Raw genomic sequence first — 15,200 nt, 5'->3', positions numbered from 1 at the left:
TTAATGACCATAAAAGGGGAACAAATGTGTTCTAGAATAAACAGTTCCTTTTAAATAATTAGAATAAAATCACTCTCGGCTGAGTAAAAACACAGCAAATTAACATAATAGGCATGTTGATGTGTGTGTGTGTGTGTGTGTGTGTGTGTGTGTGTGTGTGTGTGTGTGTGTGTGTGTGTGTGTGTGTGTGTGTGTGTGTGTGTGTGTGTGCGTGTTATTGAGCAGTGTGTGCAATGAGTAGAACAAGGAGAGGTTTAGAGCCTAAAGCCTTAACAGCAATCTCAGCACATTCGGCTATTGTGTCCTGCTTTAGTTACACACACATGCACACACCATGCACATGCCAGTAATTCCATTGCCAAATCATCTGAAGGCCTGATTTAATCACAACTGTTCACTGTCAGAAGAAAAGGTGTTGTTCAAGTTTTAGTGATCAAAGTATGAACAATGTATAAACAAATGTGAATGTACAACATTCAATGTCCAGTTCAAATTCAAATCAAATTCAAATTAAAACATTTTGTCACATACATAAACATACACGGTATGATGTAGTTAAATGTGTTTTATGACCGTTTCTTGAAGTAAAAAGAGAAGGTGCAATAAAAGGATAAATAAGGAAAGAGAAAATAAACAATAACCATAGATCTATGAACCTTAAAAAATGAGAATTAAATAACAAATACAAAACTTAAGAATAAAAACAGATCTGTACAATGTGCAATGAACAGGGTGGGAAAAGTATGTTGTATATAATTTATATTGTATATAATAAATTATATACATCATGCAACATACAATATAGTTACTGTATGCAGCACTAAATCAACATAATTGCATTCTTAATCAGACAAATCTTACACAAATGCTTTAATGAAAACCTGAACAAGAGTGATGGCAAAAATAAGTGAAATCATTTTAAGATTGCTGATTAAGAAGATGTCTATATTAAGATATCAGATTGCAGGGTAAGCCATGATTCAGCACCCTGATGCAGAGCAGGTTAAGAGTCTTGTTTAAAGGCCAAACACTGGCAGCTTGTTGTTGCTGGGGCTTAAACCCCTGATTTCCTGGCCAGTAACCCAGAGTTCTAACTGTTAGGTAGTAAAACACTCATAGCATTTAGTTACAACCTTACAGACTATCTTGATGGTGAACCAGGCCTTTGCAAAAGAAGAGTTCTGAACCTGCAAAAAACATTAAGCCTCCACATTTCCAGTTGGGGCAGTGGAAATTTACTCTGGCTTCAGACAGCACCATTCCAGCTACTCACATTTATTAGTCCACAAGAATGCACACTCCCACACAAACGGCTTAATGCTGTATGTTTTGCTGTTCTCACATCTGCAGACAATGAGAATCATTTAACCTCCAATAAGAACATGGTTATGAAAAACACATCAGTGTACAGTATAAAGACGAGTTTCATAAGAATCCAACCTGTTATCTCTCTTTGAACCTGTGGATTTCGGAGCTTATTCTGAAACACATTAAGGGCACAACAGATCCCAAATGCTTCTAACTTTATCTTTTCCTATCTGTACTTCAGTCACATTAATACAAGTAGCTATCATAGCTGGAGATCTCACTGATGCCACAACTCATTCAACTCATTGAATGTGCTCATTCATTGTGCTCCAACTAATTCATGTACAAATCTTCAATAAGTTTTCCATTCTCAGTTTTATATACTAGGATGGAATCATGATGTAAAACATTGTATTTGCTGAAACTGTTTTCTTCAGTTTCTTCATACCATGTTTCACTGAGACGTATGAGAGAAATGATTGCAACAGAACTTAAAGCAGTTAGCCAAGAGCATTGTCTACTGGATTGAGAGTCATAGTACAAGCTCAGGCAAGTACAAGGTTCAATTTATATCTAGGCTAAGAAGTGTTAACCAATGTAGTCTAAAAAAACCTTTTGGCCAGTGTTTCAACTTAAATTTCTCTTTAACTATAAGGTGATGTGTTGTGCTAGCAGGAAAAAGGCTTTGTGCTGAAGTCTGTGATTAATCCATCTAGTAAAATTCATTCTACCATCAGCTAGATTGTGGTGCAGCAGTTACATTCAGAATGAGTAACTCACGCTATAGTTACAGCACTGAGGTGTGTCACACCACTGTGAACTGCCTTACATTTGTTCATACTATAAATACCAGACAAATACACACTTGCCAAACCTGATCTGTTGAACCTTAAGAGAAAGGAAACATTATGCATTTAATAATACGATGCACAAATCAGACAAAACGCAGACATAGTTACATCATTGCAGACTGGCTTAATGAAGTAACTGCAAAAGCCTAAAACAAACCTTTGAAAGTCAAAACATCTGAACCTTTGTGAACATTTACAATGGGGAAGTGGAAAAAACAGAAGCATGACTACACACTTACATGCCCCCCCCCCCCCCCCATACAAATAGCTTAGCATTGTGTCTTGCTGGATTTGATTTGTTTTGCTGGATTTGTTTTTATCTTAAAACACACATCACCACCAAGAGCTTGTTTTATAGGAAATCATTTTGATTCTAATGCATTACAAAAACAGAAAGGTTTTGTAACTATTGTAAGATATGTTAAAAAGATTGGGAGAGAATGAACTTTTTCAGGGTGCAGTGTTAAACTACACTTTAAACTACCAAAAAAAAAAAAAACCTACTGTAATTTTATGAGAAGGAACGCTATTGCTGGTTTATGACTCAGTGTCTAATTTCCAGTAAATACTGTCTCTAGTAGGGAGACAGAGAGAGAAAGAGACAGATAAGCATTAACTTGTACCTGGTTATTAGTATAGTAAATATGGTGTATGTGAGATTTTTTTACAGATATAATGTTTTGTAAACACAGAAATGGCATATGCTTAAGAATGTGCTGCTAGACCCATATTTAGCTTATTCTCAGAAGTTTCTTGCCTACTTGAATAAGGAAGTCATGACATTTGACTAACCTACTGGCTTAGAAATACGATAGCAGTGACTCTAAATCTTTTTTTTTTTCTAGAATATTCTGGCTGACAGGCTACCCACATAATATGTCTATATTAATATATACTATGTTTAATATTTGTATTGGTTTTCATCAACGATCATTTGAAGACTTCAGCAGGAAGGAAATGGTGTTGGATCAGTGGTGAACTCAAAGTTTGTGATGACCCATTATGTTGTATCTTGTACACAAGAACAGAGACGTCATTCTGTTTATAGCTTTAATTTATATTAACAATGTAACAGACATACAACATATAACAAATTAGTTCCTCAGAAGTTCTTGGTTGCACATTTATAAACTGTTGTAGAAATGACGTTATTTACATTACATTATTGACTGTTTAGTGTCACCCAAAAGAGGATGGATTCCCATATATATATAGTAACTTAATTTTAAACTTTCATTTTTGTTTCTTCTGTTGCTATACTTCTGAAAGGCTGCTTTTAGACAATATGAATCGTTAAACGTCCAATACAAATAAATTTAATTAAATTGAAAAATATATCATTCTAATCTATAATCATATGCAGAATTTGTTTACACTACATGTTTTCATAAATCAACCAGTGTTGAATTCAGTGTTAGATTTGATATACTGCCTGCTATTCTCATTGCTTTAACATAGACAGTGATGTTTTTGTACATGGATTTTAATGTCACTTACCCATCAGTGTTGGAATTGAAATTGAAGTTTATGCAGCCAGCTTGAGGTGAACAGTAAAAGGCTCATATTTTATTGTTAACATTACACTTATCTTTATAACTCTGATTGTCATTTGTTTATTTAACCTGTCATTGTTAGTCAGACACTTTTTACTTTATTGACGTGAAAAATCTTTTCTCATTGACCCACTGTAATGATGGTATTGACCACGAGAGGTCCCCAGTCCCCAGGTTGAAAAACACTGTAGTAAAATTGCTAGTTCACTTTATGGAACAAAAGGAGTGTTATTGTAGTATTATTATTAGTTAGCAATGTGTAGACAATTCTCCTTTTATTTAAAATGTAGTTCAGCCATGACATGATTGATGTCCCATGGTGCCATTTACTTCTTGAAATGAAACACAAGCAATGCACATAATCAAATACAAACATACAAGCTATAGACAATATGACATAAAATTGGGGTGTAGAAGCCTTTATTATCACCACATATACATTGTAGAACAGTGGTATTCTTTTCTTCACATATCTCAACTGAGGAGGTTGAGGTTAGAGTGCAGGGGCAGCTATGATACAGCACACCTGGGGCAGTCAGGGTTAAGGGCCTTGCTCAGTTTTCCAACAGTGGCGGCTTAGCAGTGCTGGTATGTGAACCCCGATCATCCAATCAACAACCCAGAGCACTAACCAAATGAGCCACCATATTCTCTAACCTGAGATCTCTGGCTGTCTTTTTTTTTTAGCTCCTCCTACAATCAAGCCAACCTATTCTCTATATTGACATCATAAACCATTTATATTATATTCCACTCTATTTAATAGCTAAATTATAAACATACAAACTTAATTTCAGTGCAATATTTATATGTATGTTTGAGCAGTGGGATCTAAAATTAGAATTAAATCCTAAATCCTAAATCCTAAATCCTAAATTATGAACAATTTAGTTCATATACTATTTACTTAAATCTAGTATTAAGAAAAAAGAAGCTGTGTGAAATCCAGTCAAGTTTTTTTTTTTTTTTTTGCATGAGAAGTGGCATATACTGTATGTGTTGATAAAAAAAACCTTGTGTGCTATTTGATGAAGGTTCTCATCTGGTTTTTTTCTTATTTGGTACAACTTGCCCTTTTAGGAAAATGAAATACTTTTTTTTAAAATATATTTTATACATTAAAAACTCAAAAAAGAATTCATTGAGAGGATACCATGTGACTTTCACACAAGTAAGAAGCAGAAGACTTTATCTGAAGCCATGTGAGTCCAAACTTGCAATGAAATTTAAAAAAGAATCACAAACAATTGTCAATGATCAGTGATAATGACGACCATTTCAAATCATCATTAGTCATCCGTTACATTATATTCACGTAAATATTAACAACTGGCTAGAAGAAGTGGGTCATTTTCAGTTCAGCTGCATTGTTGTCTGTGCTATCCTTTGACAGGCATACTGTATTAGTAAAAGCTCTGCTAATTAAAATGATAATCTACTTTATAAAATAAATTATATTTTGTATTTCATTTTAATTGTATTAATTTATATTGAGCTAGATGAAATTGGCATTGCATTGGTGACATTTTTCATTTCAACTGGTCCTTAAATATCATATAAATTACTGAGAATTCAAGAATTCACACTGCTATTGATGAATTAATTGTGTCAGTATAACTAGTCACTGCTAAACAATATGCTCCAATTGAATCAAATGCATAGAAAATTCTTACTCTCTTCAAATACAAGAAGTGTCTATTGAAAAAAAGGGTTTTTTTCCAGCACACAGTTGCTCAGTGACATCGAACATTCGCAAAGTTGTACATTTTAACCCACACAATATATAAACTATTCCAAAACATAACTCTTCACACATAAAACAGCAATGTATTAACCTTCTTGTAGACTGGGAGGTAAGACCCAATCACTGTCTTCTAAAATGACAGTCAGATCAGCAGGAGGTAAGGATCTCAGAGCCTCACCTAAGCTCAGCATTCAGTTTCTCCATGGCTGCTTGGCGCTCTTCTGCTTTCTGCTGTGAGCGGCGCAGGACATCTCTAAGCACCTGCAGGTGGTCCAGAGTGTCCACCAGCTCACCACGCACTGTCTTCATTTGACTTTCCAGCAGCTGTGTCCTGTGCAGAGAGTTACGCCGCTCTCGCTTACTGCGCTGCACTTTCTCCTCCAACTCAGACACTGACAGGGAAAAGAAAATGCACTTCATGTATTACAATGTAATGCACTGAATTTGTGAGACAAGCTTCAGAATAGTGCAAATATTATTACACATAGACATACAAACTTTAAATAATGATCAGGTATTTAACAGATTTTAAGCAATCATTGTCCATTAAACAATAAATGAGAGCTTTGATACAGACCCATGTTGTCTTCAAAGGGGTTTCCTTCTGTACCCATCTCAGCCTTTTTGTCCATCATACTTTTGGTCTCTTGGAGCATCTTCTCCATCTGAGCCAGCTGTGAGGCTTTGGCTCCGCTCGCCCTGCGGATCTTCAGTAGCTCCCGCTCCTTCTCACTCAGCTCACTCCGAGGCTTACTCATGTCCTCCTGAAGCTGGCTGCACGAACAGCACCGGCACACACACTCCTCAGTAGGAAAGTCTCAGTAGGATTAGGACTCAAAAAGGATGCCGGTGAATAAATAATAGGATTAAATAATCAGTGGAAAAGGACCAACAGAAACTGTTACTGTTTGAGCTGAAAAGCAAAACAACTAACATTATACTGTATAGTATTTCTCACTGAGCATCAGTATATAATATAGTATATGAAGGATATAATTAATTAGCTTTACCAGTACTGTTAAGTAAGTCTCTTCAAATTTATGTCTTTTATACACCGCTGACACTGTCGCTATCTTTTTGAATCTCTTTAGTGGAAAATGCTTTCTGCTTAAATACCTAAAATTCAAGACAGAAAAAAACACTGACAAACAAACTGTGATCTAATGGTCATGGGATCTGCCTCATACTAGGCCTCTGGCTAGAGTAACTGACCTCATTAACCCTTAGAATGATCAGAGACACAGAACACGCTCATCTGACAGAGCCGTTTACGCTTCATATAATTCTATTTCTATACAAAAGACAACAAATGCTAACACCGACATTCTTGTTACATTTAAGAATAAAATGTCCAACTGATTCAATTAGAAGATATATATAAACCTAACTGTATAATCTACCCCTATTGTACTCAAAACCTGATGGTCAATGATAGATCAAATTCGCTGGTGTGTCATCTTTACACATGCTTCATTAGAAGGGATATGTCTCACAGAACATTTGGCCTTTTGTCCATTTTGTTCAATATCCAAAATTTTCATACATTTAGTGAACTATAAACAAAAGGTAAAGGAAATGTGCGTGTTTAATTATATAGAAAGAAAGACAATTAGACTAATAATTAACAAAAGTATTTACTGTATACAAATCTAGAACAGTTCAGGACCTTCATTAAAAAAAGAGCAGTCTATAAAGTGAGAGACTTTCACCATGTCTCTATGGTGTCTCTCTGCCATGTCTTTTTTTGCTCTCTGGAACCTAATTCTCTCTCAAACTGCTGCTATATCCACCTCACTTGCTCAGTACAGGAATGTGGTTTATATTTAGCTGAGGACAAAAAAAATCAAATGCTAATCAAGATGTTTCTTCAAAGACTATCAAAGGTTGGCTCTATAGTACAACATGACTGCTTTTAAAAAAGTACACTGGTTTGTCACATGAAACACCAAAAAGAGGCTTCTTTTAACTTGCTTAAACCTCTAAGCCCACAATGAGTTCTTATAAACCTCTAAGCCCACAATAAGGTTCTTATAAAGTTAAAATAGAAACACATTGAATATTAAGAGCTGGGCTGCTTGGGAATCTTATCTTTAGGGTATGTCAGAGAAGCACACGGTGCTGATTCAATAGAGTCTTTGTGCATCTGTCTATGAACATATTACAGACTATAATATACTACTAACTATCTTTCAGCAACCAGTATGTTCTGTGAACTTTTATTTTGCCTTATTATACAACCAATGTTTACTCCAGCAGTTAAAGGAAAATACACTGTTGTCACCTTAGTACTGAAAATAGCAATACTACCATTAGTTTAGTGGAAGAGACATTTCTATGAAAGCAAATTACAAAGTGTCATCATGAAACCATTTGTGCTATGGGACTATGATAAAAGAGAAAGCTTTCAGATGGCTGTATTCCAGGTTTGACAGAGGGGTTGTGTTTGAAATTATGCTTTTCAATACAAACATCAGCTGGCATTATGGGTATTCTGTAACTTTGAGGTACATTAAACTTACTGTGTTATATTGTGGAATTTTGTGATTACATTAGATTATACATGACTCAAAAACAACTCTTGAATCTCTCAGTCCACAGCATAGTGAAAGGGGAGTCATTTCAGACTCATTGAGCATGGGGTTTATGCAAAGGCTCCATCTCAGGAAACATTACAGGACAAAAACTGAGGTTACTTGGGGTACTGTGTGTGGAGTTATGAGAGTTCTTGCAATTCTGCATCAGCCTCCATTACAGATGTCAGCAGATAGATGTTTTTCCAAATGTCCTCTAGATGTGAATGAGACACATCCATCTGGAACATTTCACAGATCCAACAACAGAGGACAGACTTAACCAAATTATAAGGACATTTTACCTATTGCTTTGTTTTTTGTGTTCTGACTGCAAATTGAAACGTTCTGAGGCAATAAAGCATTCCTCCCAAATGTATTTGGAGGGCCATTACTTAAATTTTGTCCAAATGTGCACACATCAGCGACATCTGGTGGTCAGTATGGTAGTACAACGTACAACTCCTGGAAGGATTCACATTTGTATATTTCAAAGGTTTGAAAATAATTTAATAATAAAGTCAACTGGTTGAATAGTGCTATACATTACATAATAAAGAAGAAAAACAATCCCTGGGATGGGTTGATTTTGCTTTTGGATTGGGCACTGAAAGTGTGAGGGCAAAGAAAATTTTATTTAAATGGATATTACTTTATCATACCTGCAATATGCAACTCTACAGTGCACTTGGCAGAATTCAATCACCAAGAACAGGATGCTGTTAATACATGTTGAATCGAAGAAACAAACTGGTTCAATAAGAAATCAATGAGATAAAATCCAAGCTCTTTCCAGGAGTTGCAATCACCTGCCTTTGTCAGAGAAATTAAAACTGGCATAATCTTCTTGCTAGACACAGACAAAAGAGCTAGTATGAAGCATTTTCTGATGAGCACAGGTTGTGATGGGTGATTTCCAGTGTACTGTATGCTGCTTTCTAACAATCATTAAATGAGTAAAATGCTATTAGTCTATATGCACTACATCATCTTATTCCCCAAATTTTGTGTTGAGGGAATTCGATACAAGTCTCAGTAAGGCATCGTGCCATCATAAGCTGCCAGCGCAGAGCTCCATTGCACCTTGGCATTAATTCTAAAATTCGTCAAAACTGAGACAGACAGCATAAAACAGTGCAGGTATTTTGATGATAGTGGAGGATAGTGGAGTTTAAAGTATGTAGACAATATTTAGACATGCCACAGAGAATGTAGGGAAAATGAAGGAAGGAATCAGATTCACTCACTTAAGTTTGTCCAATCAGATATTCGGGTTTTGTAACTCCAGCATATACAAAATTCATTTATACCTTACTTATTATGTCAAATTTTGGCCCGAGACTTGAAAATAAACCAGGCAACAAATTATAACCACACATTTTATTACATAGAACAATGGATGTAAAGCACCATACTTACTAGATATACTAAATCTTTTTTCAAAGCCATTGTCTAACAATCATTTAACAGAAAGTGCAACAAGTATGCATTTTTTCCATTTTCTACAAAGATCAAAGCGACACCAAGTAAAACAGTATAACTCATACAAAAAATGTCAACATGCAAATCAACATCAAGTCCACCAGTCCACTCCTTGTTAAGTACCTTAGAAGACATAGCTTTAAGCAAAATAAATTAATATACAGCCAAAAAAGGTTACCTGCCGTCCCTTAAAAAATAGAAACATCCACATGTCAGCATAGAGGAAAGGAAATGCCGTACTCCAAAATGGCCTACACAAAAGTACGTTCAACTTCATCAGTGGTGCGTCTCTAGCTCCACGATGGTCCACTCTCCCTGTGGAGAGGCAGCATCCTCCGGAGAGAAGCTAGTCACAGTGATGCTGGTGGTCGAGTCCTCCATTGGAGAGATGAGCTCAGCCCAGCGCTTGAAACCTTGAATATCTTTCTCATGATGAATAAAGGCCTGCTCGTTCACACAGTCCCGAGACAGGGACAGGGTCTGCTTGATCAAATACTGAGCCAGGTTCAGATCCTCGGGAACTGGGTTTATGACACCCAGACTCGACTCCTGTTCAGATAGGAGCTGCCGCAGCAAGCTCCAGTCTCGTTCTGCAAACTTAGTGTTCTGTTCCTCCTCTCCGTTGTCCAACTTTTTCTCTTCCATCCCCTCTTTGTCCTTATGAGTCTTGTCCTGAGGTTCTTCCTTGGTCTTGTTCGTGTCCAAGCTTTGCTCGAATGCCTCTCCCACGTCCATCTCGTAAATGGGGGACAGGACTTTAGATGGGCGCCGGTCATGTGTACAGCTTTGATCCAAACTCTCACAACCCTCAATGTCCCCTAAAAACAATTCACAATACTGCACAATGACCAACTGTTTAATCCATACATGAGGAGTTCAGCACAGACTTTTTCATGTCTCATGTTCTCAAGTTTGAAACACGAGTTTGACCCCTAGTGCAATATGTATATAACAAATATTTGTACATTTAAGAGAAGTTTTTACTTTCTTACTCCCCACTGTCATTTAGTCAAGACATTGATTAAAACATTAGTTTGGCCAAGAATTTTTTGTGCACAATTTCCCCCATACCCTGAACATAGATAATCAGCAAGAACTTGTTTGGTGTACAAGCAAAAAAGATAATAAAATAAATATATTAATAATAAATAGTTGATGAGTCACTAGTAAATGTCTGAATCTTTTTAACAATCTTGTTTTGCCTGAGAAGATGATCTGACAATAAGTCATTGTGATAGATTTCTGCTACTGTTTTTAGCAATTGAAATGCTTTGGTCATTTATATATAAATAGCATCATAATAATAATATTAATACACCAAACATGTCCTGGCTGATCGACTGCATTTAGGTTAAGGGGGAAACTGTCCGAGTTGGCAAAACTGTCACTTTAAATGACAAGTGGTTTACAATGAACCAGATATGGAGCATGTCAGAACTTTGCATGATGAAGATTGACAGCTGCCATAAAGGTGATGCACTGAGAAAAATCTACATCAAATGCGTCTCTTTTATCCACATCTACTCCACCAACCAAAGAGCCATGCTTTTGCCAGTGCCTGTATGCATAACTCAGTGACATTCAAACACAGGGTAGAATAGTGATCTGAATGCATACATAACCAAGTACTGCATTTTTTATAGCAATATAAGCACACACATACAGAGAAACAATCTTACAGAAAACTGTAATTTAAAAAAAACAAAAAAACAAACATTAGATGTAAAAGTTTTCAGTAACTGACAGTTAATTGCGAAATATGTGACATGCTGGCAAAAGACAGACTGTTTTTGGGTTTATATGGTAAGAGACTGCAAATATAATATAACATGACAAAAGAGAGACATACATAGCAAGAGAATAACAGAACACACTGTACAGAAAAATCTACAGAAATCTACAGTACACTGAAAAAGAAATCTACAACACAAAACCGATTTACACTCAGTAGAATGGTTACCTACTAACTACCAACATCATGCTCTAGTGGAAATGAAATAATGGAGAAAGAAATATGAATTAAGGAAGGAAAAAAAAAACACAACACATACACAAAACAAAAACTAACACTAATGGGATTCAGAAATGATGAAAAACAACAGTGTTAGCATGCATAAATTCCCAGCTGGACTGATTAATAAAGAGACACACAGTGTTACGGAAGATCACACTTGAGTATCCTCATGCAGATCCAAAGTTTCAAAAATAAATAAATAAATAAAATAAAATAAAATAAAAAATGTATGGATCACAGAGTGGTACTCTTTTTTTGTCACTGCCTTCAGACTAATGTCGCTGCTTTGGCTAGTTATGATTATAGGAAGAAAGATACTGAATGAGCTTTGGTGGGCTGTGCGCGCAGGTCATATTTTAAAAATGCCAAGTCAAAGACTTGTGCGTTTGTGTATTTGCTTTATTTGTGTGTAAATGTTCCATGTCTTGAATAAAAATATGCAAAGGACTGCATTCGTTACAGGTAAGACCCTGTCAAAGTGCACTGATACGGCTACTTTAGTTCACACCAAATCTTATTCACCGTATCGTGTATTTTATATACACCTGCTTTTCATCCTATTTGATTGTAAACGTATTAAGGACACAGTGCCTCAGTGTGCAGGTAGTTTAGCCATCAAGATGAGTGATGGATGATTACTGGAAGAGATCCTGATTGTTTGGTGAAAAACCATTAAAGGAAAAGAAAAAATGGCCAGGAATGTTCTAGCATTATACGGCACCGTTTTGGTTTCAAACTGTTAACATGGAAGATTGATTTTATAGAAGATATAACTCCTAGGGGAAAAAGGCTGAAATTAGCTCCTGCATGGTGTATTTGCTAAGCAGACGGTGTAATGCTGGTAAACATTGGGACTGTGGATGAATGAACTATCTGGCATCTTTTTAGGGGGGCTGTGGCGCTAATATTATACATTACCTGCTGGGGACTGGGAAGGGTGTGCAGGTGAGCTTGTAGTCACCTGAGCCTCGGGTATGTCTAGCCATAATTCTCCTCTCTTGCTCTCTGCATGCTTAGACTGCGAGCTGCCATACTGCTCGGCCAGCTGCAGGTCCAGGTGACTGGGTCGTTCCTGGGGATGGGCTTCAGTTGAGTCTGTATCTAGCTGGGAAGGGCCTGACTGATTAAGCACACATTTGTCCCAGACTGGAGCTTCATGGACCTCTTCACAGAACACCAGATCTTTAGGGTTTATATTCTGATGGCTGACATTTGTTGTGCTTGTGGGTTTCTTTAAACAGGATTTGGCCTGGGTATTTTGAGGCACATCACTTTCAAAAACCTCACCATTTCCCAATTCTTCAGATCCCAGCTCCTCGCACTCATCCACCGAAAGCAAAACTGAGCGGTGGAAAGTGGAAGAAGGCTGGTATTCATGCTCGTTCTCTTGATCAGCAGCGTCTTCGAATGCCGGGTTGATAATGCCGTGATACTGTGGCGAAGGTTCTGCTTGAGGAGGTGCAATACCACCAGGCAAAACTTCCACTTCAGACCTTTCCTCTTCAGAATCTTCTTCTTCCTCTTCTTCTTCTTCAGAAGAGAAGAGCTGGTGTTCTGGAACATTCTTTACGTTTGTTAAGGTGTCGTCTGTCTTGCACGGCTCCTCCTTCACAGGAACCTCATCATGTCTTATCCATGACGATGGCCTTCGACGGCCTGCCTCTTCCTCGCTCGTAGTCTCTGCATCACGGCCCCTGAGCCGCACCTCTACTCGCATCCCAGTCCCCCCTTCGTATATCTTCAGCTCCTCTGGAGTGCTGGTGTCACTGCTGCTGCGGCCCAAGAAGTCAGGGCATCGCATTGTCCCACATTTTGCTGCACCGCGCTCGTGTGAGCAGCAGTCATCATCCTGCGAGCCACCAGCATCATAATCTTCAGAGCGTGGCTTGATGTCATCTGAGGATGTAGTGGCACTGGCAGTCTCCGATTCAGGACTGACTTGCGGGTGGATCCCACTCCACGAGTCCTCCAGTGGAGTCTCCGTGCTTCCCAGGCTGCATGGTGTGTCAGGAGGGAAGTCTGACTCTCTGGAGTGATTCTGGGAGGTGATTCCATGTGTAGTTCCAGTGTTAAATTGAGGATGAATGGTATAACCTGGAGGAACTTTACTCCCACCAACCTCATTATGTATGCTGTCTGTAATCATGTGGCTTTGTAGTGCTTTCTGTACTGTTGTGTGTTTCTTGTCTGAACTGCTGGCCTCACCAGGTGGACTGGTGTTTTTCTTTTCAACAAAAGCCTTAGTGGAGGCTACCTTAGAAGTTTGGAGCACAGAATCCTGAAATGTGCATCCTGAACTGTGCTGAGGTAGATTCTTGCCGACATCCAAATTTCCTTCAGCTGACACGGGAGCTTTGGGGCTCTGGTCTGGAGTTGACCTCACGTCCAGTCCTAATGCCTTCACTTCCTTTGTGGTAACATTTGTCTGCTGGGGGTGTTTTGTTTTAGATGCTGAATGCTTGTCTGCAGCAGATGGCTTTTTGGAGGTGGCAAGTGAGGACTGTTTGGAAGGCAAAGATTTGGGAGAAGATTTCGGTGCAGATGTTTCTGGAACTTTCCTTTTGGGTCCACTTTTAGTTGTAGCACCTGGAGACGCTTTAGATGATACTGTGGGTTTGGCTGGTTTGCTGTTAGGTTTTAAGTCTGTGCTTGGTTTGGTTGGCTTCCTTGTAGTTGAAAGCTTGGAACCATCCTTTTCATCCTCTTTCTTTGGAGAGGAAGGCTTTCTGTTGGTCACAACTGAACCGGGTCTTGGTGAAGCTATTCACAAAAAAATAATAAAAAGAAGAATTAATGTAGTACAATATTAAAATAATGAAACAAATTGAAAATAGATATAAAAACTTGAAAGAACATTCAAAATGGGTGACAAAAACACTCCCGGAACACGGAAACACTCCCCATTTACACAGATGTCAAGTATAATTTAACTACTATTCCAAAAGGATTAACAGGAACAGCACCCTTTTCCAGGGCAATGTGTATCTCATTTTATACAACTGAGTAGTTGAGAGTTAAGGGTTTTGGCTCTAGGGGAGTGGTAGATTAGATATCTTGGGATTTGGACTTACAACTTTCTGATCAGAAGGCCAATATGTTTACCACTGAGCTAGCATTTTCCACTCCACATAGTGTTCATTCAAAGCTAGGGTATCACTTACCATTGTTTTCTAAAGAGCCTGAAGCAGTGCTCTTGCTCTTTGGCTCTGTACGAGCTGCAGCCCCCTCACTGATGCTTGCTTTGCTGCTCACTGTGCTCTTGGGTTTGTTTGCTTTATTAATGGGGCTGGGATATGAGCACAATAATAAACTTAACAAACATAAACATACATATTAAGAAATATCAATACAAATGAAAAAATGCAAATTAAGTGTTTGCACCAATACAAAAAATAATACGCATATACACTATACGGACAACTGAACATCACACAGCCATATGAGGTTCTTGCCACAAAGTTGAAATCACACGATTGTATAGAATGTCTTTGCATACTGTAAATGTATAATTTCCCCTCACCGGAACAAGGAAGCTTAAACCTGTTCCAGCAGTGCCATTGTGCAAAAAAACAGAATACATAACATGGTCGAGATGAATTGGATCACCGATTGCATGCCAGGCCTCCTCACAAAACATCAGTGCCTGATCTTAATGCTATTGTGGCTGAATGAGCACAT

At 37.8% G+C, this 15,200-nt stretch overlaps 2 protein-coding genes across 5 annotated transcripts in view; both read right to left on the bottom strand.

The window, feature by feature from the left end:
* Nucleotides 1-4,884: 4,884 nt before the first annotated feature.
* Nucleotides 4,885-6,554, bottom strand: si:ch73-389b16.1 (coiled-coil domain-containing protein 18). Its single transcript, XM_027146896.2, has 2 exons — nt 6,034-6,554; nt 4,885-5,848 (listed from the first exon to the last, which is right to left on the bottom strand). Exons 1-2 carry the CDS (start codon nt 6,212-6,214, stop codon nt 5,631-5,633), a joined length of 399 nt encoding a protein of 132 aa, XP_027002697.1. The 5' UTR covers nt 6,215-6,554; the 3' UTR covers nt 4,885-5,630.
* Nucleotides 6,555-9,391: 2,837 nt separating this feature from the next.
* Nucleotides 9,392-15,200, bottom strand: part of btbd8 (BTB domain containing 8) — a 30,567-nt gene continuing 24,758 nt past the window's right edge. For all 4 annotated transcript variants that reach the window (XM_027146866.2, XM_027146865.2, XM_027146864.2 and 1 more), the window contains 3 exons: nt 14,684-14,808; nt 12,441-14,282; nt 9,392-10,326 (listed from right to left, as the gene is read on the bottom strand). In XM_027146866.2, the coding sequence (XP_027002667.2) occupies nt 9,785-10,326; nt 12,441-14,282; nt 14,684-14,808 (2,509 nt within the window). In that variant the 3' untranslated portion in view covers nt 9,392-9,784. The remainder of the gene's footprint in view (nt 10,327-12,440; nt 14,283-14,683; nt 14,809-15,200) is intronic.

The sequence above is a fragment of the Tachysurus fulvidraco genome, chromosome 5, assembly GCF_022655615.1.
Source record: "Tachysurus fulvidraco isolate hzauxx_2018 chromosome 5, HZAU_PFXX_2.0, whole genome shotgun sequence".
In the NCBI taxonomy this organism is placed as follows: Eukaryota; Metazoa; Chordata; class Actinopteri; order Siluriformes; family Bagridae; genus Tachysurus; species Tachysurus fulvidraco.
The sequence above is the reverse complement of the archived record's forward strand: the minus strand, read 5'-3'. Positions and strand labels throughout refer to the sequence as shown.

Bases quoted from the DNA above. Each gene is read 5' to 3' on its own strand.
- si:ch73-389b16.1 (XM_027146896.2), bottom strand. From the start codon at position 6,214: ATGAGTAAGCCTCGGAGTGAGCTGAGTGAGAAGGAGCGGGAGCTACTG. The intron at 5,849-6,033 runs GTCTGTATCAAA...TTTCCCTGTCAG, and splicing joins CCCCTTTGAAGACAACATGG to TGTCTGAGTTGGAGGAGAAA.